This window comes from Grus americana, chromosome 14 (genome assembly GCF_028858705.1).
Source record: "Grus americana isolate bGruAme1 chromosome 14, bGruAme1.mat, whole genome shotgun sequence".
Classification (NCBI taxonomy): Eukaryota; Metazoa; Chordata; class Aves; order Gruiformes; family Gruidae; genus Grus; species Grus americana.
This window is the reverse complement of record NC_072865.1, coordinates 6,968,591-6,987,491: the sequence shown is the minus strand read 5'-3', so window position 1 is coordinate 6,987,491 and position 18,901 is coordinate 6,968,591. Positions and strand designations below refer to the sequence as shown.

The 18,901-nt window shown below is 59.5% G+C and overlaps 2 protein-coding genes across 2 annotated transcripts; one reads left to right on the top strand and one right to left on the bottom strand.

The window, feature by feature from the left end:
• The first annotated feature begins 914 nt into the window (after positions 1-914).
• CCDC69 (coiled-coil domain containing 69) lies at positions 915-10,289 on the top strand. The gene is made up of 9 exons (XM_054842195.1): positions 915-1,228; positions 6,316-6,385; positions 6,781-6,944; positions 7,203-7,278; positions 7,464-7,537; positions 7,772-7,873; positions 8,236-8,355; positions 8,606-8,703; positions 8,865-10,289. The coding sequence occupies exons 1-9, from the start codon at positions 1,181-1,183 to the stop codon at positions 9,031-9,033; spliced, it is 921 nt and encodes a 306-aa protein (XP_054698170.1). The 5' UTR covers positions 915-1,180; the 3' UTR covers positions 9,034-10,289.
• Positions 10,290-11,546: 1,257 nt separating this feature from the next.
• On the bottom strand, positions 11,547-17,744 carry LOC129212955 (cationic amino acid transporter 2-like). The gene is made up of 12 exons (XM_054842194.1): positions 17,736-17,744; positions 16,190-16,562; positions 15,940-16,095; positions 15,513-15,681; positions 15,076-15,212; positions 14,493-14,715; positions 13,885-14,021; positions 13,432-13,534; positions 13,165-13,307; positions 12,588-12,754; positions 11,963-12,071; positions 11,547-11,701 (listed from the first exon to the last, which is right to left on the bottom strand). Exons 1-12 carry the CDS (start codon positions 17,742-17,744, stop codon positions 11,547-11,549), a joined length of 1,881 nt encoding a protein of 626 aa, XP_054698169.1.
• Positions 17,745-18,901: the final 1,157 nt, after the last annotated feature.

The following is an 18,901-nucleotide window of genomic DNA, read 5'->3' as shown; positions in this document are numbered from 1 at the left end:
CAGTGTGCTGGCAGCCTCTGAGCCACAGACTGCTTGGACTTCTCCCAGGCGATATTTGGAAAATGTCAGAATAGAAACTTGTTGACAAAAACTGGCAGTGTTTCCATATGGGTGCAGCCTCGTGACCAGGTTGAAACACTCCTATTTGAGCGGTGCTGGGTGGCAGCGACTGATTTTTCAGGTCAGAATGTGTGTTCATTTAGAAATGTCTGTTATTTCACAGAATTTTAAAGAAATCATTAAGACCAAAATATTTGGAGGAACTTGTGTTTCCTCCCATTAATTTTTAGACAGGACACTTTCAAATTCAAGTGTTTCCCCACCTCTTTGGGACCCATCTCCAAAGTGCAGGATTTCTTCCTGGAAAAGGGCATCCTGGCTCCAGGCCCAGCATTTGGGGTGCTTGGGATGCTCAAGAGGGGCGTTGCCAGGATGCAGTCTCCTAGGCAGCATGGACCACACCAAAAGCCCCCTCCAGCCAGCACAGCTACCCCCAGAGCAGAGCTTCTGCCAGAAAAAAAACACCCCAAATCTACCACCTTTACACAACCACTGCAGCACGACGTGAAACTTCATGGGATGAAGGCAATAGCCAGGATGGATCCTGCCTTTGCCCCTCACATCTCTTCTCCCAGGGGGCTGGGGCGGGTTCCCCAGTGGAATCCCCCTGAGGCAGCCCTGCTCCAGCTGGACCCCAGCCCCCATGCATGGGTCCTGCTCCCCTTTCCCCCCACCCAGGATGGAGCATTCCCGGGTGCAGGGGACCCCAGGGACAGAGCATTCCCGGGGCGGGGGATCCCACTACCTTGCTTGGGAGGAAGCATCCCGAGCCTTGGGCGGGGACACCCCAGCGCGGAGGGCCCCAGGGCCGGAGCACCCCCGCCGGGCTCCCAGGGCCAGCCCCGGGGGCGGGCAGGCTGCGGCCGGCGGCCCTGCCCGCGGCTCTGGGGTGCAGAGCACCCTCTCCCGGCGCTGCCTGTGAGCAGCTGCGGGAGTTTTTTTTTTTTTATTATTTTTTTTATTTATTTTTTTTCTGCCTGCCAGCCCCAGCTGGGGCGGCTCGTCCCGTCCTGTCCCGTCCCGTCCCGTCCCGCCCGGTCCCGCCGGGCAGCGGAAGCCGCTCGCCGGGGGATGCAGCGCCCCGCGCCCCGCGGCTGAGCGGGCTCCCGGCCGGGGCTCCATGGGCTGCACCGGCAGCGCCCTGCGCTGCTGCCCCGCCGGCGGCAAGGTAGCGGCTGCGGGGGCTTGCTGGGCTGGGCTTGGGCTGGGCTTCGCGTGGGGTCGGGGCTCGCGTGGGGTCGGGGCTCGCGTGGGGTCTGGATCGCGTGAGACCGAGTGTGGGTGTTGTCGGGGTTTGCATGGAGTTGGGGTTCGCGTGGGGCTGGGGTTTGCGTGGAGCCCTGCCGTCGCTGCTGGGGAGATGTGGTTTGGGATCCAGAGTGGGTCCCCCCTGCCCAGGGGAGCGGAGCGGCGGGGCTGGGCAGTGCGGCTGCCCCCGGCAGCCCGTGACCCCACCGGCAGTGTGGTGAGGGAACCGGCACCGGGCACGGAGGGAGTTTGCAGCCACCTGCCTTGCTGCACCCTCCTGCACCCCTCCGGGCACAGGGGGAGAGCCCCCACATCACAGGGAAGCCCGTACTAAAGGGGGTGCAGCATCTGGGGTGACAGGGCCTGTAGGAAATGCTGGTCCCCTGTAGGACAGGGATGGGTCCCCCAGCTAGATCTCTGCCATGCTCCCACAGCATCCCCCCCTTGCCCCAAAAGTTGGGTCCCCCTTTGTGTCGAAGGCAATGCTTCTGCTGGGGAATGCTGAGTCCCCAGCAGGTCTCAGTGCATTGCTCTGCACTGAAGAGCTCTTCTGCAACTTAAGATTTAGAAATTATCTGCTGCTAATTATGATTTTTTGACGTGCTCATGCTGCTTTAGCACCCCGCCATCAGCCTCGGAGTTGTTTGTGAAGTCGGACGTGCTGTGTGTACCGGTGTCGGTGGGCTGTGGTCGCTGGAGGGTGGCAGGGGCAGGAGGAAAGTCAGAAAGGCCGCGCGGTGCCGGCGTGCACCCCTACACGGGCAGCCCTTCAGAGAGGCAGCTGTGACCACGCGGCCAAAGCACAACCCGCTGCTGGGATGTGTGGGGGAGCAGGCGGGGAGCTTGCACAGCCGCGGAGCCAGCAAGTGCCTTTATTTACAGCACTTGCAGGCTTGGCTGCTTCTCTGTATCATGGAAAAAACCCCATGTCATAAGATGAGACACTTCTGGGCTGGTTTGCAATTCTGAGAGCTTGCAAGAAGGGGCTTGGGACAGGGAGAAACAGCAGCCCCGAGGCCCCAGGTCTTGAGAGCCACACGTTTACTGAAATGTGGAAATTTAAGTCAGAGTCATTTGCCCACAGAAACCTCCCTTCCTGCGCTTGCCCGCTCTCAAGTTCTTCTGCTCAGCCTCACAGTGCTGCTCACCGTATTTTGTGCCCCATAAAACAGCCCTGCTGCTGTGACTAAGTTGCAAGCTAATCCCAAAAGCAGCACCAAAAATCCCCTTTATGGCAAAAAGAGGCAAGGGCAGGCATGGAGCCACTCCTGCCCACGTTTCCATGTGCAGGGTACCAAAAGGCAGGGTGGGAGACCTTCACCCTCCCACTGCTATGGATGGACTTGCAGAGCTGATCCCCTGGTGTTGCTTGGGGATGGGGGGAACCCTCAAACCCCAGGGGCGAGCCCACACAGAGCCAGGGTGCACGTCATGGGGCTGGGGGCTGTCACGGGACTGGGGGCTGCAGAGGCTTTTGGGGCTGGTCCTAGGTTGGAGGTGACCTTGGGGAGCCTGTGCCGGGCTGGGTCCGGTGGGTGGACGGCATACCAGGCACCGCTGCGTGCCCTGGGGGAGGCGGCTTGGCAGCCTCGTCCTTCCCGTCACCGGTCTGCGGGCACGATAAGGCAGCACAGGCGCAGGTGCCGCAGCCAGAGCCCGGCCCCGAGCTGCGGGCATCGTCCCTGGGGGTCCTTTCCCCTCTCGGTTCTGTCCACCCATGCTCGGCTGCTCACCATTGCTGCTTGCCGTTCAGCCGTGCTCCTGGCGTGAGAGAGGCCAAGACGCCTTCCCAAAAGATCAGGGCTGAGGCTTGGCTGCCTTCCAGGGCTGGGGTGAATTTATTTTGGAGATATAGGAACTATATGTAGCAGCAGGAGCCAGGGAAAGGTCAGGACGCAAAACTCGGGGCTGTCAACTGCGTGAAGGATTTGCATACGGTCTGCGGCACAGATCTGACTGTACGAGAGGTGATAGCCATCTTGTAACACAACCGTTGCCGGAGGAAAAACAGCAGCAGAGTCGAAGACAGGTCTCACGGACCTGTGCCAGCGTTGCTCTGGCAGCACTGAGCATCTGCTGCAGGTCTCAGGGAGGTTTTAGGGTCGTGGGCCAAATCCTGTCCCCCTTCTCCACAGCCACAAAGCTAAACCTGGTCCCCAGGAGCACCGTCGGGATTTAAATGCTCGTTTCCTGCCTTTTTGTGATTTCATTCGCTGACTGTAATGTTGCGCGGTTTAATTGCTTAACATACTTGTAAAACAGGAAAAGAGGAAGAAAAATACAGTACAAAACCCCACCTCACGCTAAAAGCTGAAGCAGAGTCTGCAGCCGACCCAGCTGCCCACAAGTGCCCGCACCGTGCTGGCTGCCTCTGCGCAGGTGCTCCCCTCCACCGGCACCTTTCGAGGTGCCTCAGGTTCTGCTGGAAATCCTGATTAATCCATCCATCCATAAACGGTTTGGCTCCAGACCATTAGAAATATTTAGTTCTAAGAATGTGGATACTTTTTTTTTTTTTTTAAATAACTAGAAGGTATTTTTTGGCATGAGCCTCTTCAAAGCCGAGGCCAGAGGTTTCCGTGCTGAGACCTTACAGGATAAGCAGCGCTGCCGATGGCCTGCACCTGCGGGACGTTTTGGGCTGCTCCTTCCCTGGCCAAAGCTGTTCCAGCTGGAGCAACCCCCAACCCGCTCCTTATACACACAGCAGATACCCGGACCGTCTTCCAGCTCTCCAAAATGCACCGGGCGATACCAGAGACGTGGGTACCACGTGCTGCTCTGGAAGTGGCAGTGGAAGGTGCCTCTGTATTTCAGTCAGTTTTCAGCCACGTTTTGCTCTTCACTCTGTATTTGGCGGTGGAACTCTCATGTCAAAGGATAATTGAGTGCTCAGGAGTAAAATTAGCTCCAGACACTGTTTTAATTGCTCCTAGAAGTAGGAAGGGTGCCTCACTTGTGGCCTCGGGGCAGGTATTTAGATTTGTCTGCTGATGCCTTCATACCTCTTGCTCCCTTTAGCCATTTCTGAGCTCAGTGCAGTTGTCTCAAATCATCCTCCTTGAGCAGCCAAGGGGCTCTGAGGTCCCGTCCCGCTGGGTTTGGGGCATGGGGGAGAGGTGAAAGTGCCCTGGATCTGCGCTGGGGACATTGCCCATGCTGTGGGGGTGATCAGGGTGACCAGCCCTGGGCTCTCTGTCCTTGGGCATCGCCTTCGCCAGCGAGCAGGATGCATGCGGCAGAGGTGGTTTGGGTTGGGCAGGTGAGGTTTGGGAGTTGCTCCTGGAGGAACATCCTGCTCCCAGCAAGGCTCAGATCATCCAAAACCCTTGGGGGCTGTGTGACCCTGCTGTGCCAGGATGGTGCCCCTGCACAGCCTTTGCTTTGTCACAGTAAAACAGGGGTGAGGGGGGCTTTTGAGGTTCCTGTGATGCCCCCAGGCTTGCAGAGCCCCAGCTGTCCCATCCACCCACCCCCCCACCAGATTCCAAAACCCAGCACAGGACATGGGGTACATTAAATAGCGGAGGGATGAGACGGGTGTGGGGGGCAGCCTGGGAACCCTGGGGATCCTTTGCAGGCAGGGCTGCCGGGGCTCAGCGGCACCCTGTGTTTGCAGGGCAAGCCACGTCGGCAACGAGAACAAACCCTGCGAATCCCAACCGGCTGGTGCCTGCTCGCCCTGCTGCCTGGGCCGCGTTCAACGCCGCGGCCGCTCACGCCATAGAAGGGAAGATAAAGCTGTGGCTTCCCAGAGGCTGAGAGTTTTCCTGCTCTCTCTGGCAACTGCGCTCCTCTCCAGCTTCGGAAGGGGGGCTGCAGGGGAGGCGGAGGCAGGGACGCCTGTTTGCTTTGCCTCGCTTTTTTCCCAAGCCAGGCTCCCTAATCTGGTCTGTATTTGGCCACGCTGCTGTGACAGCGGGGCCAAGCCGGGGTGCAGCTGGCACAGCGGGGTGCCCAGCTCCCCACAGGCTGCAGGGCTGGTTTTGTTAGGGACCAATAGTTTTAGAGGTGGCTTTGCCGGGGGCTGGAGAGCAGCAGCGTGTCTGCAGGTGGATTCCCTCGCCCACAGTACATCCCAGAAGCACAACCCGGTGATGGGCATCAGGGGCAAGATTTGCTCCGCACCGGGGAGCCCGAGCTGCAAGAACAGGCGAGCTTTGCTTCTACCTTTCAGCAACAGATAAAAATATATCCATCTCTTTTTTTTCCTCCTCCCTTCCAAGTGACTAAATTAAACCCATGCAGGGCTGGAAGGCATCCTGCGGAGCTGTGTTGCTGAAGGCAGCTCCCGGCTCTGGGTTATATCAGCCCCGCGGCAGCAGTGGGAGCATGCGGGAGTGCGCGGGGCTGAGCAGCACATTCCTGCGGTCCTGAGGTCATCACTTGCACCGCTGCCAGCCCTTGCCTGCTGCCAGCCCTGCACGGGGTCGGCATCGCCTCTGATTTATGGTTATTTTTCATTTCTCACTCCTGCTCTGGCATGGGCTGTGTCAAAGCCCAGCTGTGTAAGGCATCGGCAGAGGGGTGTGTTTGGGATGCTGCAAGGTGCCAGGGACCAGGCTGACCCTGAGCATCCTGGGGCAGCGGGAACAGGGCAGGAGGAGGGTGGCAAGGAAGTGCCATAGCCAGAGCCCTGCCAAGTGCTGCCTGCTCTCCCCCAACAAATGTTTTTGCTGCCAGAGCCTATTTTGCACCAGCACCACATCAGGGGGATTTGTGAGCATCCCCCGGTTTTTCCAGCCAGTGGCTGGCAGTGTGCGTGGCAAAGCGTCCGGGGTGCAGGGAAGCAGCACGAGCTTGGGGCTGCCTGCTGGGTGGCACGTATGCACCCATGGGTGCTTGGGGCTGGCAGAGGGCAAGGGGTTGGGGAGGGACCACTGCTGCTCGAGCACCTGTGCTTTAGCAGGGCTGAAGGACAGGGTGTCTGGCTGCAGGGTGCCCTCTGCCTGCAGCCACCTGCCCCCCTTTGTCCCACCCTGCTCCAGCCCCCTCTCTCTCTGCCAGAGACAGCTAAAAGCCCAGCAGCAGAGGGGACCGGCTTCCCAGGAGCTCACGGCCTTGAAGATAGAGAACGGTGAGAAGAAAATGCGTATTTCCCCCCGCACTGTGGTTTCTCAGTGTGATATTAAGAAAGAATAGGACAGACCCCAGAGGATGGGGATGATGGCTGCAGCCTCCACATGGTGCTGGTGCAGGAGAGCAGACATGATGGCATCCCAAAGACGATGGCATCCCATCCTCTCAGGCAGACAGGTCGTCCCCAAGGCAGGATGCCTAATGAGCTGTGTCCTCTGTGAGCCTGCCAGCACCATCCCAATTAATGCTAATTTGCACCAGCGAGATGGGGGGGGAGGTATTTGTCCAGTGGGCAGAGGACAGGGGCTGAACCCCCGTCAGCTGCCCAGGACATCCAAGCAGCCCCGTTAGCAGGATGTGGCCAGCGCCGTTTCAGCTGCGTTTGCGTTGCAGCCAATGCCACCCTGTTGCCTGAGGATGGGAAGGAGAAGGCAGCACCGCGAGAGGAACAGACAGGGAGCGCGAGACTCCTCCAAGGCCATGGGGAGGAGGAGGAGCGGCTGCGGGATGCCAGTCAGGCAGGCACCGCGAGAATCGCCCAGGACGTTAACATCCAGGTCGGTCAAAAAGGCGGGTGCTGCTGGGGGCAGGGGCTGGGCAGGGAGCGTGTGGCCAGCCAGGACCCCCCAGGCAACCATCACAGACCTGGCACATGCTGGGCTGGGCTCTCCCATTTTCAGAAGGAAGGGGTTAGGAGGCCCAGAGCAGGTCTGGCAATGAGTGACGAGGATGGGGAGGGCCAGAGCATCCCTTATCCCAGGGGGTATAAGGTATGAACCCAGACGTGTAGGGTTTGTCACCTCCCTGCTTCCCAGGTGGAAAAGGGAAAAGACCTGGAGCTGGAGAAGCAGTTCGAGGCCCTGAGGAGGGAGCACACGGAGACCCTGCAAGGTGCGTGCCAGCGGCTCCCCACAGCCCCCCTGCCTGCTTCCCCCCCACACTGCCAGTGCCCTTCCGGCTTTGTGCAGGGCCATGGGGATGCTGCCCCCCTGCTCCATGGCACTGTGGGGCTCAGGTGGGGCTCACTGCCCCAGTGTCCCTGCACCGGTGATGCTCAGTTCACATCCCCCCTGCAGAGCTCCAGAAAGCACATGAGCAGGAGAAGCTGCTGCTCGCAGAGTCGCACCACAGGTCCCAGGAGGCCTTACAGGTACCCGTGGAGAAATACCTGGGGAGAGGGTGCTTGTGAAGGGCTTGAGGACCATCTGCTGGCTCTGCCATGGTGCCCTGAGCACCTCAGCGGCCACCTCCGTCCCTGGTGTGCCCAGGGACCACGCAGGCTCCTCTAGTCCTGGGGTTACCGGGGTGCTGTAGCCTAGCAGTGCCCCTGCTCAGGAAGAAATCCCAGACACATCCCATCCTGCTTATTCCCTGGCTGCCCTAGGAGACGATCCAGGCACTGAATTCCCAGCTGAAGTCCTTCCAAGAGAGGATGAAGCGGGTGGAGGAGTCACTCTTGAGCACAGACTACAAGAAGCACATCCAGGTACAGGGAGATGCAGGACCCTGCAGAGGGGTGTCAGCGAGGGAACCTGCTCCGGGGTGCTGGCCCAAAGCCAGGGGTGCTTCTCTGATGGACCCTGAGGGGGGGCTGTAGCCGAGGGGGGCACAGGACAGCTGAAGGGGGGAGCAAAGCCCCATCACTGGTAGATGCACAGGCTGTTAGGGTCCCTTGAACACAAGCAATGAGCGAAACGTGGTGCCTCGTGTGTACAAACCTATCCTGGGCCATGCAGGGCCCCAGCTGAGAGCTGGCCCTCTGAGGTCATGCGTGGGGGGGGTAGAACCATGGCAGATGCCTTGAGCAACCCACCCTGCTGCAGCTGCCACATCCCCTGTGCCCTGCAGGAGCACGGGAGCCCCAGCCCCTTCTGGGAGCAGGAGCTGGAGAGCCTGCACTTCGTCATCGAGATGAAGAACGAGCACATCCATGGCCTGGACAAGAAGCTGCTAAACCTGGAGACCGTGGTGGGTTGAAAGGGGGAGGGTGTCACAAGTGGGCTTTCCTCTTTCCATCTCTTCTCCCCACCTGAATCCTGTCCAGAAATTGCAGCTGAAGTGGAGGTGGGTGAAGCCCAGTTGCTCTCTTGGAGTGGGGAGGGGACATGGGTACAATGCCACCACGCTGCCACCAAGCCAGCATTCCCCCCAAGATGGGGCGTGGGGGGGTTTCGAGGCACTTTCCAGCTCCCTCCTCACGCTCGTGTCGCCCTTCCAGGCGGAGAGGAACCTTCTGCTGGAGGAGAAGGTGAAGACTCTCCAGCAGGAGAACGAGGACCTGCAAGTTCGCACCCAGAACCACTTGGTCATGGCGAGGTAAGTGCTGGTTCCACATGCCCACCGGCTCCCCGGTGCACGGGTGGCACCTCTGATGGGAGGAGAGGTGGCAGCGGCAGGGGGGGGCATGTATCGCAGCCGGAGGGAGCTCGCGGGCGCATTGCCCAGCCGCTCCAGCAGCACGTGCCGTTTGCCCGCAGGCAGCTGTCGGAGGAGCTCCTGGCCGCCCGCGGGGCGCTGGAGAAGGAGGCGCAGCTGCGGGAGCAGGTTCACCACGAGAAGGAGGAGCTGCTGTACCGCGTGCTCAACGGGGGGGATGGCTCCCCCTTCCCCATCGCTGCCGGCGAGGTGCCCCTCATCGCCACGTAGCACGCTGCCGACCGGCACCGCGCACTGCTGGCAGGGGCTGTCGGGGCTTTCCTCCGGGTGTGGGAGCCCAGGGCTGCGCTCACAAGTGCCCCCGCTGCTGGGGCAGGCCCCCGGGGTGGCCGAGCCCTCGGGGTGGCCCCATCCGACCGCGGCGATGGAGCATTTCACAGGACACTTGCGCCTGCCTTTCCCCAGCCCGTGCGGGGCTGCAGGAGCACCCCGGACACCTCCCTGTGCCATCCCTGCACCCCTTCCTCTGGTGGGAGGCTGCGGGGGGCTTTCTGGGGGTAAAAGGGGTCAGCCAGGACACGCAGATGTGCATTGGGCTGGATCCGACCCAGCGCTTGGCTCTGAGCATAACCAGCATCAGTGCTGCCTGGGGGCATGAGGCGAGGAAGACGAGGCGCTCACTGGGATGGGATGCGGACAAGCACCGGGATGATGAGGAAGGTGCTGGGCACATGGTGGTATTAAGGTACCTCACTCCCCGGGGAGCATCCCTGGGAGGCAGGCGGCCATGCCCAGGGCTGAGCCACGGAGGCTTTCACGGGGTAGCAACAAAGGACAGGAGGGATGGGTGCAGCTGGGTATATCTGCCACCTCTGGCACTGCCCTCACTATAGACCACATCACCTGGTCCCATTTTGGGGCTTGGCATCCTGCTCAGGCTGCTCAAAGCCAATGCCACCCACTCCTGCCATTTCCAGTGAAAGCGGGGCTCCCCCTGCCCAGGACCTGCCTTGCTGCCTGGGGAGGGGGGCCAGGCAGGGCTCCCACCCATGCCCTCCTCTCCCCATCACCGCCTCCATCATCAGCAAACGGCTCCCAGGGTTTGCTCCTGCAGCCCAGGCATGCTCCTGCTCACTGCCACACAGACACCGAGCCCTCCATGTCCCATCAGCAGCACCACCAGCCCCATCTTCTCCCCAAAGCCAGGCAGAGGCTGCATGCCCAGAGGTGCACATTTGGGCAGCAGAGCATCCTCCCAAGGGGGAGCAGGCTTCAACGGGTCACATCCCTCCTTGCTCCGAGCCAGCACATCCCCCTTGGGGAAGATGGTGCCAGCACAGCTGTGGGTTAGGGCTGGATGCACACAAGCACTTTCCACTGGGTGTACGAGTGTGGTGGGACGGTCACTGCTCTGGGGGCTGTCACTGGCCTGTCCCCTCCCCAGGGCTGCTTAGCTGGGGGGCGTGTGTGCGTGTACCAGGCCAACGTGCTACTGGCTGTAACAATTACAAGTCTGTAAGAAGCAGCACCCCCAAGTATCCTGTGTCAGTGGTTTTGGGGACCAGTGCAGGAGCATCTCATGGTGAGGGCACATGCTCTGCACCTAGGGCAGGGGGACACAGGGAAGGGTGGGAGCAGGGGCCATGAACCCACAGCAAGGGAGACCCAGAGGAGGCCCCCGCTGCTGGTCCCCCCTTTCCTGGCTCCTTCCCCCATTTCATTCATTTCAGTGGGCTTCCAGCACAGGGCAGACCCTGAGCTCCCAGCCCGGCCAGTGGAACAGCCACTTCTGTCCTTTGTGCCGATCCTTATCGGGAAAACATCAGCTGAATGAGGCAGCCAGGAAGGCAATGTGGATGCGGGGTCCCACTCTTAACCCAGCACCTCCACAAGGTGCCTGGAGTGGGAAATGGGGCGCTCAGCATGTCAGACCAGCATCCCCCCCAGAGCACCCACTGTATGCACCCATGTTTCCCCCGCAGCTCTGGGGAGGGGTGGTGAGGCAGCCTCCAGCTTTGCACAGCAACCTCAGAGACGTGGGGGGATGCACGAGGTGCTGTAGCACCAAAGCAGGGGTCACGGAGCAGGTTGCTGCCCCAGTAACTCCTGCCTAGCTGTAGTTGAAGGGGGCAGGATTGCTCAGCAAAGGGAGATGAGGCTGGTGGGGTCTAGCATCCTGCTCTGGGCACCTGGTACTGCATCCCACTCCCCCGAAGGCAGATCCTGCGTGGGACCCGGAGGAATGTGCCCAGCTCTGGGAAAGAGGAGGGCTGGGAAAAGAGGAGGAGGAATAAATGAGTCCAGAAAGAGGACTTGCCCTCAGTAAGGAGAAAAAAGCCTGGCACAGGCAGTGCCTTGACAGTCATGGGAGGACAGGCAGGTCAGCGCTGCCTGCTTTGGGGTGCTGAGGCAGCGTGGAGGGTCAGGGCAGCATGAGAAGCCTCCACTCTGCTCTGCCATGAGCAGCTGAGGAGCCAGGGGGATGTTGGGGGGCTGCAAGGGTGAGGTTTCAAAGGCAAAAGAAGCAACCCCCACAACCCAATAACAGCAGCAAAACCACTTTTCTGCTTTATCCTCTCCAAACAAAACTCCTTCAGCAAGGGGCTCGCTGTGAGGATCCAGGTTGCTCAGGGAGGTTCACCAGACTCTGGAGAAAACAGCTCCTGGGGTTTGTGTCAGGGCTGTGCCCCTCCACAGGATGGGACCTTCAGCCCAGGGGGTCTCTCTGCCCCCCCAGGCACAGGGTGGATGGAGGCAGGTGCTCAGGGAGAAGCTGTCTCCTTTTATTGCCCTGGAGCAGTTGGGCACAGTGCAGTCCCGCAGGGCTCCAGGGCCACCTCCCTGGCTGTGTGTCCTGGCAGTTCCCGGGGGGCCACTCCTCCAGGCTGGTGGCTCTCGGCGCTGTGCCAGATCCCATAGCCAAAGTAAATGAGGAAACCTAGAAATGGGCAGAATAGGGGGTGTGTGTTGGGGGTCCTCTCTCTTCCCTCCCCTCCCAGCCACAAAGCTCCCACTCCTTTGGGCCACACATCAGAGGATGGGGTACTCCTACCACCCTTTGACATTAAAGTCGAGCATCTCCTGCGTACGCCCACCACTGCTCTGCAGCCAGCATTAATGCCGCAGGCTCTCAAACCACCTATGCTTCACCCAAAGAGGTTGCTGCCAGCTCCAGGACCTGAAGGGTGGCCAGGCTTACCAATGGCCATCCAGAGCAGATACTGCAGCCAGGTGGCCACACTGAGCTGGGCCATCAGGATGCAGTTGATGGTGATGCTGAGGAGCGGCAGGAAGGGCAGGCAGGGAACCTACAGGGACCAAGCACAAGGCAGCAGGGTCATGCCTTCACCCAGAGGCACTGGCCAGCCCACAGGCAGGGGTTTCACAGCCCACTTGGGCTCTTTGCTGCTTTGGCTAGTTGCCACCAGGCAAAGGCCAGCCCAGCCTGGCCATCAGACTGTGAGGCTCAGAGACATGAGCTGGGACATCCAGGGTGTCAGGACCGGGCTTCTTTTTACTGAAGAGCATCTTCGAGTCAGGCAGCAGGCATGGGCTCAGTTGGGGCTGCAGGAGGTGCCCCTTTGGCCTGCGAGACACAGCAGGAAGAACCAGGCAGCCCTCTCAGTCCCCATGGAAAACCCTGTGAGCTGCCCGATGCCTCCAACAGCGCTTTGTTCAACATGGACACAGCAAAGTTCTGCCTGACGTGAAGGAGAGGGAACACCCCCACAGTGCAACATAACCCTTTACCCATGGCCCTGCCTCTCTGCCCCCCAGGTCCTTGTCCCTGGGGATGGTCCCCGAGAGCCAGGCCATGTGCTCACCATAAAGGATGCTCTCTCCCGGCTCTGAGGCTGCCTCCAGATGAGCAGAGCTGCCAGCAGGATCCCCAGGAGAGGCAGAGCCAGAGCAGCGATGCACCCGGCACCCCCGGCCTGGAGGCACGGCAGCGTGGCACTGCTCACCCAGCTCACGGCGCAGACCAGGGCGGCTGCAGAGGGACCACGGCAGCACGTCAGGGCAGCGCTTCCCTGGGCTGAGCCCATCCCTCTCCCGGGGTGCAGCACCCAGGCTGCCATGGTGGGAGGGACAAAGGATAAGCAGGGGACAGGGTGGGTGGTTTGTCATGGTGGGTTTAGCTTTTCTCTCCAGTCTGGGAAGCGGAGGGAGCAGCAGGTTTCCCAAAGTCCCATTGGGGCAGCCAGCTGTGCAGCAGTCAGGAGAGGGCAGGAGGGAGCCAGGCAGACCCTGCTGGGTGGCTTTCAGTGAGCAGGAACCTGCCAGCCTGTGCTACAGCAGCGATGTCCCCCAGGAGTGTCCCCACACCAGCTCCCCGTAAAGCCCCCCAGGGTGTCCCCACACCAGCTCCCCGTAAAGCCCATCCATCACTTCTGGGCGTACCTAGAGCTGCCAGAGCCCAGGCCACTGCAGCAGAGGAATGTGGGGTGGGATGCGGGGGTGGCCGGACAAGATGGTCCCACCAGAGCTGTGCAACCAGGACCTTCTCCACAGGAACGTCCTGAGCGCTGAGTCCAGGCTGGTACCTGGGGAGCAGAAATCAGATGCCAAGGCACATGAGCATGCACCTGCAGTGCACCAAGGCCAGTGCCTTGTCCTGGGCATGGCCAACATCAGAAGCTGGGTGAGCCCTGTCCCCAGCAGTCTCACCTGAGCAACACCACACAGCCAGCCACCAGCGAGTAAGCCATCAGTGTGGCAATGGACATCATGCCAACCAGGGCTTTCAGGTTGAAGAGGAGGGCCAGGAGAGCTGTGGGGACAAGAAGCCCTTTCAGCCTTCTGGCAAAGCTGCAGTGTCCATCTCAGCCATGCTCTCCCTCTGCCTCCTCGACACCCGCTGCAACAGGACTCAAGCACCTTGATAAGCTGGTGATGCTTCGGTCACTAGTGCAAAGCATCCTGCTACCTCCTGCCTGGCAGCTCAGAGTGGCTGAACTGGTGCCTGGGGCAGCATCGAGGCCAAATGGTCCTCACCCACAGCAAGGACACCTCTCTGCTCAAACAGTTACTGACAAGCTAGGGGGTCTGTGTTGTCCTGCTGAAAGAGGACATCCACCAAGCACTGCTCAAGATTAAGGGGTAACCCAATCACTCACCCACCTGCTACTCCTCCAGACACCAGCGTTGCCACCACTGGGCACTGACGGCAACTGACTTTGGCCAGAGGTTTGAAGAGGAGCCCATCTTGAGCCATTGCATACAGGATCCGTGGCATGGGGAACATGGAGCCCAGGAGGCTGCAGAGAGGGGAGGAGATTGGGCAGAAGAGGGCAAGAATCCAGGTGTTGCCATCCTGCCTTTTGCTCCTCCTTGGGTGCAAAGGGAGCTCCTGTTCATCTGTACGGTCCATGACCTTCTCAAGATAACACCATCACGTCCCTCACCATCAGATGAGGGACAGTATCGGTGAAGTGATGTCCATAGGTCACCGGGAGTCCTGTGCACACCGAGACACCCCAGCCTGCTCCTGTGGTCACGGTGCCACCAAAGACCTGACCACTTCCTCCAACTCTGGGCTATAAGTGGCAAGCAAAGGGGCTTGGTTGCTCTCCTTGATCAGGAGGGACCAGGTTGGGAGCAACAGGGTTTGTGAGGAAGAGCTGAGGGATTTTGGCCGAGCAGGGCAGTCAGATGAAAGGGGTTGGGGATAGCTCCTGCATGTGTTACAGCTCCAGTGCGCTCTGAGCCAAGGGGAGGTCGCCCCTCACCTGGTCGTCAGGGCACACAGTGACCCCACAGCCACAGCATGCTTTGCACTGCTCCAGCCAACGTATTCAAAAGCTGCTGGGAATGGGCTCATGGTGTCCAGGAGGTAGTAGGGCATCATCAGGGTGAGGGAAGCAGACACACCAAAGTACGCGAGGAAGCAGATGAGAAGGGAGAGGACAATGCCTATGGGGATGGATCTCTGTGGCTCTCTCACTTCTTCCCCTGGGGAGGACAAGCTCAGCTGTAAAATAAATGCTCATTTAATATCCTGTACACCCCCCCCCACACACACACACAAGGTGACACAGAGACCTTCTAGCAAGGACCACTAGAGCTCCTGGGCCCCAGGGTTATGGGGCTAGAGACCATCTCTGCTTCAGGATTAGCCCAGTCATGCCACATGGACTCTTACAGTTCCTCCTCTGAGCATGGAGGGCAGGAGAGAGTGGCTGTGGCACAGAGCAATATGTCCATTCCCTGCCCAGCCCTACACCAGCTCCCAGGGCTGCGGGGAGAATCACTGCCACAGCCCCCCAGCTTGCAGGGGAGGGTCCCACTGGCATCTGTCCCCACCTCACTTACCCATGGTAGCGATGCAGTCAAATCCAATAAAGGCATAGAAACAGGTAGAGGCTCCAGCCAAGGTCCCAGTAAAACCATATGGCATGAAGCCTCCCACCCCAAAGGCGCTGGTCATGTTGTTGGCCACAGACTGGTTCCTGGGAGAAGGAGGAGTCAGGCAGTGCACAGGGGTCAGTGCAATGGGGTTTGAGAGTGGGGCCAGGCTGAACGACCCATCCAACACGATCACCCATCCAACACGATCACCCATCCAACACGATCACCCATCCAACACGATCACCCATCCGGGCTTAGGACTTTGGCTCTCTGATGCATTGCCAATAGAGCAGGGAGAAATGGGAGAAAGCAGGATTTCCTGGGACAAAGCATTAGGAGGATGACCCAGACATCCCCATTGCCCTCTGAAGGCAGCACAGGCAGAGTGATTCCCCTCATACCCAGCCTCAGGAGCAGCTGCCCGTGGCAGGTCATTCTCCCCAAGCTTCCAGTTGCTCAGGTTGCCTTTGATGAAGCCACTCACTATGACGAAGAGCAGGACAAGTACATTGAGAGCTGTGATGGCTTTGTTGACTGTGGTGGACTCCTTCACTCCAAAGGAAAGAAGCCCTGGAGATGAAAAGAGCAAAACTGGCCGAGCCCCCTGGATGAGGCCCAGGGTAGACATTACTGGGGAGGATGGAAAAGGGGGGACAGTGGTAGAGTCAGGAAGATCTGCAGATTTCCCCAGATCCCCCTTATATTCCCCATTCTTTGCTCAGAGAAATGGCAAAGCCTCAGAGGGGTCAGCACCATCCTGAATTGCCCATGGTGGGGCAAGTAGCTCATCCTGCATGATGGAGGTTGGCATGGGGGGAAGCATCCTACCTGCCAGCAGGATCACCAGGCCAGCGGCAAAGGCATCTGGGTGCTCTGCCAGTCCCACAGCGTTCATGGCCGCATAAGCACCCAAAAACTTCCCCATCTTCTTGCCAAGGAACTGGTCTAAGGTAGCGCTCCAGGCCCGGGCAACGCTGGCAGTACCTGGGGAGGGGTGGCAGCTGGGGCGGCGATGGTGGCCCCGTGGGGTCTGGGAATGACACCCAGCAAAGGTGGAGCAATCAAAAGGGACTTATACCAATGACATAGGACAGCAGCAGATTCCAGCCAGCAATGAACGCCCACAGCTCACCCACTGTCACGTAGCTGTAGAGATAGGCAGACCCAGCCAGGGACACGCGGGCCCCGAATTCAGCATAGCACAGCCCTGCCAGAGCAGACACCACAGCCGCAATCAGAAAAGAAAGGACAATGCTTGGGCCAGAGCTGGTCTTAGCCACTTCCCCTGCCAGGACATAGACACCAGCCCCCAGCGTGCTGCCCACTCCCAAGGTGACAAGGTCCATGGTGGAGAGGCAGCGGCGAAGGCTGGAGCCCTCTGAGCCAGCCGGGACTCGCTTTCTGCGGGAAAGCATCTTCGAAACAGAGAGCAGGCAGCCCCAGCATGGCATCTGCAGGAGAGAAAAGCAGCAGGCATAAGGATGCTGCTGCCCCATGAGCACCACCCTGGGGATGTGACCCCAACCCAGCTTGAACATCTTCCTTGCAGCTCCCACCATCCACACTGCTTTCCAGACTCCCCAGGTGCTGCCTGGTTTCTCTCTCTGCCAGAAAAGCATTCCATTCTGGAGCAAGATGGGGCTAAAGCATCTGCATTGCACTCTCATCCCGGGTGAGAAATGAAGCAATGCATGATTGGGGTTTGCTGGGCTCTGTTCGATTCGTGCTACAGTGAGAGGGGACAAGAACACCTGCTTGTCCCCCTGCCAGCTGAGAAAGCCCTGTTGCTCCAGTAGCATCCCCAGCAGGGACACACAGCCAGCATTGTCCCAGCTTTGACACTGACACTATCTGAAATGCAGAAAACAGGCCAGACAAGGAAGGATGAAGATGCTGTTGCTCCTGGAGCAGCTGTTGGCTTTGAAGCACACCAAGAAGGACCCATCTGCTCAGCTGAAGATGCTCCCACAGCAGCCGTAACTGTGGGTCAAGGGCACAGCTCAGACAGACTGGGTCCCCTGGGCCATCAGCCTGTACAGTAATGCTGTGGCTTGCTCAGGTCACCAATGGGGATGTCAGCCCAGCAGAAACCCTGAATTGTGTGATATTTGTGCTTGGAGCAAGTGAGGTGCTTGGCATGGCATGCCTGGGATTAGTGTGCCTTCCCCATCCTTCCCCAGGAGCTCCCAGGACTGGAAAAGGGGGGCTGCAAGAATCCACATCTGCATGGTGGTGCCAGGACCCCCAGGTTACTCCACGCAAAGCAAAGTCCATGCTGCACGCTTCAAATCCCATAATCTGCTACTCAGGGACCCAGCTGGAAAGCCTGCCCAGCAGCACCAAGGAGCACCAGGCCATGTGGTCCCTGCTGTGGTGTGGAGCCTGGAGGGGACAGGGATTGCCCTGGGGCAGTGCCCAGCACCCTGACGCACAGGATGGGGTGCTGTAAGCTCTTGTGGCGCAGGGAGCCCCAACATCCAGGACAGCTGCTGTGTCTCCTGGGGGCTGGAGAGCCACTGCCCAAGGCCAGGCCAGCATCCCACCCACCCACTGCACAGCACCAGTCCCACCCAAGGCATCTCACCCTGATGATTTTCCCCTCCTTCTGCAAACAAACTACTTACTCCAGCCATCCTTCGGGTAAACTGCTCCAGCTGCAAGCCGACAGGAAGGGCAAGCACCAGGCAGCCCCAGTTACACTCTCCCCTTAAATCCCTTTTGGGAGCACCCTGGCCCGCCCCCCACTGACCACCACTCCAGGCTGCACAATGGGAAATCTATGCAGAAATATTTTTCCCACAACTCCTTCCAAATCATACACACAAGCCTGTAATGCTAATAAGCTCAGAGGCATTATTGAGGGAATTTAATTAACATTTCAAAGCTGCTTGTGCAGGTAGAAGAGAGAACCCCTTCCCTCTGTCCCTGCTCCCTCTCACTAGGACCCTCATCCCAATGTGTGGAGCAGGTTTTGGAGGAAATCCAGGCAGAGAGGAGCAGAAACATGGCCAGGTCAGGATGCAGGGGTGCCTGCACCTACAGCTCTGTACCCAGGCTGAGCTGTCCCTGGGGAACACAGAGGGAGGTGAGCAGGTCCAAGAACTGGCTGCAGCAGTGAGGCAGAGGAGCACAGACCCAGCTCCATGGGATGTTTGCAGCAGCACACCCAGCTGTAGCTCCCAGAAGCAAAGTCCTGATGCTGCCTGCACTTCCCCAGTATCCAGACACCAAGACCCCAGTTGCTGCCCACACCTTGTCACAGCCCCATTGCACAGAGGCAACAGGCTTTGATGAAGACATACCAGATCAGCCCAAGTGCAGCCTGTAGTGCAGCAGAGCAGACAGCAGCACCATCCATCAGTGGCCCACCCAGCCTTGCCCTAGGAGCAGGACTGGGGCTGCAGCTTTCAGCCCAAACAATGCCCACCCCATCCCAGCCTTCCTAGCTCCTGTACTAACTAGAAGGCTACAGGAACATAACAAGACCTAAGCATTCCTTCATGGGGAATAAAATGGGCACCAGGAATGACCCTAACACAGTACCTCCTTCCTGGGGTGCAGCCCAGAGGGGCTAAGCAGCAGAATACAAACAGATACTGGGGTGAGTCCAGGGCTGGGCTTAAATGGTGCCCAGGGCTGTGTGGGTGGGGGCCCCAGGTGAGGCTGCTCAGGGCCAGTAAGGCATTTAAGTGCCCTCAGGCCCCAGCACAGATGTTCTATAGGGCTGTTCCTAGCAGGGAGAGGGTGCAGGGGAAGCTATGGTGTGAGCTGGCAGGTCTTCAGCACCTTG

Bases quoted from the DNA above. Each gene is read 5' to 3' on its own strand.
- CCDC69 (XM_054842195.1), top strand. From the start codon at position 1,181: ATGGGCTGCACCGGCAGCGCCCTGCGCTGCTGCCCCGCCGGCGGCAAG. The intron at 6,945-7,202 runs GTCGGTCAAAAA...CCTGCTTCCCAG, and splicing joins CCCAGGACGTTAACATCCAG to GTGGAAAAGGGAAAAGACCT. The intron at 7,279-7,463 runs GTGCGTGCCAGC...TCCCCCCTGCAG, and splicing joins GCACACGGAGACCCTGCAAG to AGCTCCAGAAAGCACATGAG.
- LOC129212955 (XM_054842194.1), bottom strand. The intron at 13,308-13,431 runs GTGAGACTGCTG...TCTGCTCCCCAG, and splicing joins GGCTGTGTGGTGTTGCTCAG to GTACCAGCCTGGACTCAGCG. The intron at 12,072-12,587 runs GTGAGCACATGG...TGGTCCCTGTAG, and splicing joins GGGAGAGAGCATCCTTTATG to GTTCCCTGCCTGCCCTTCCT.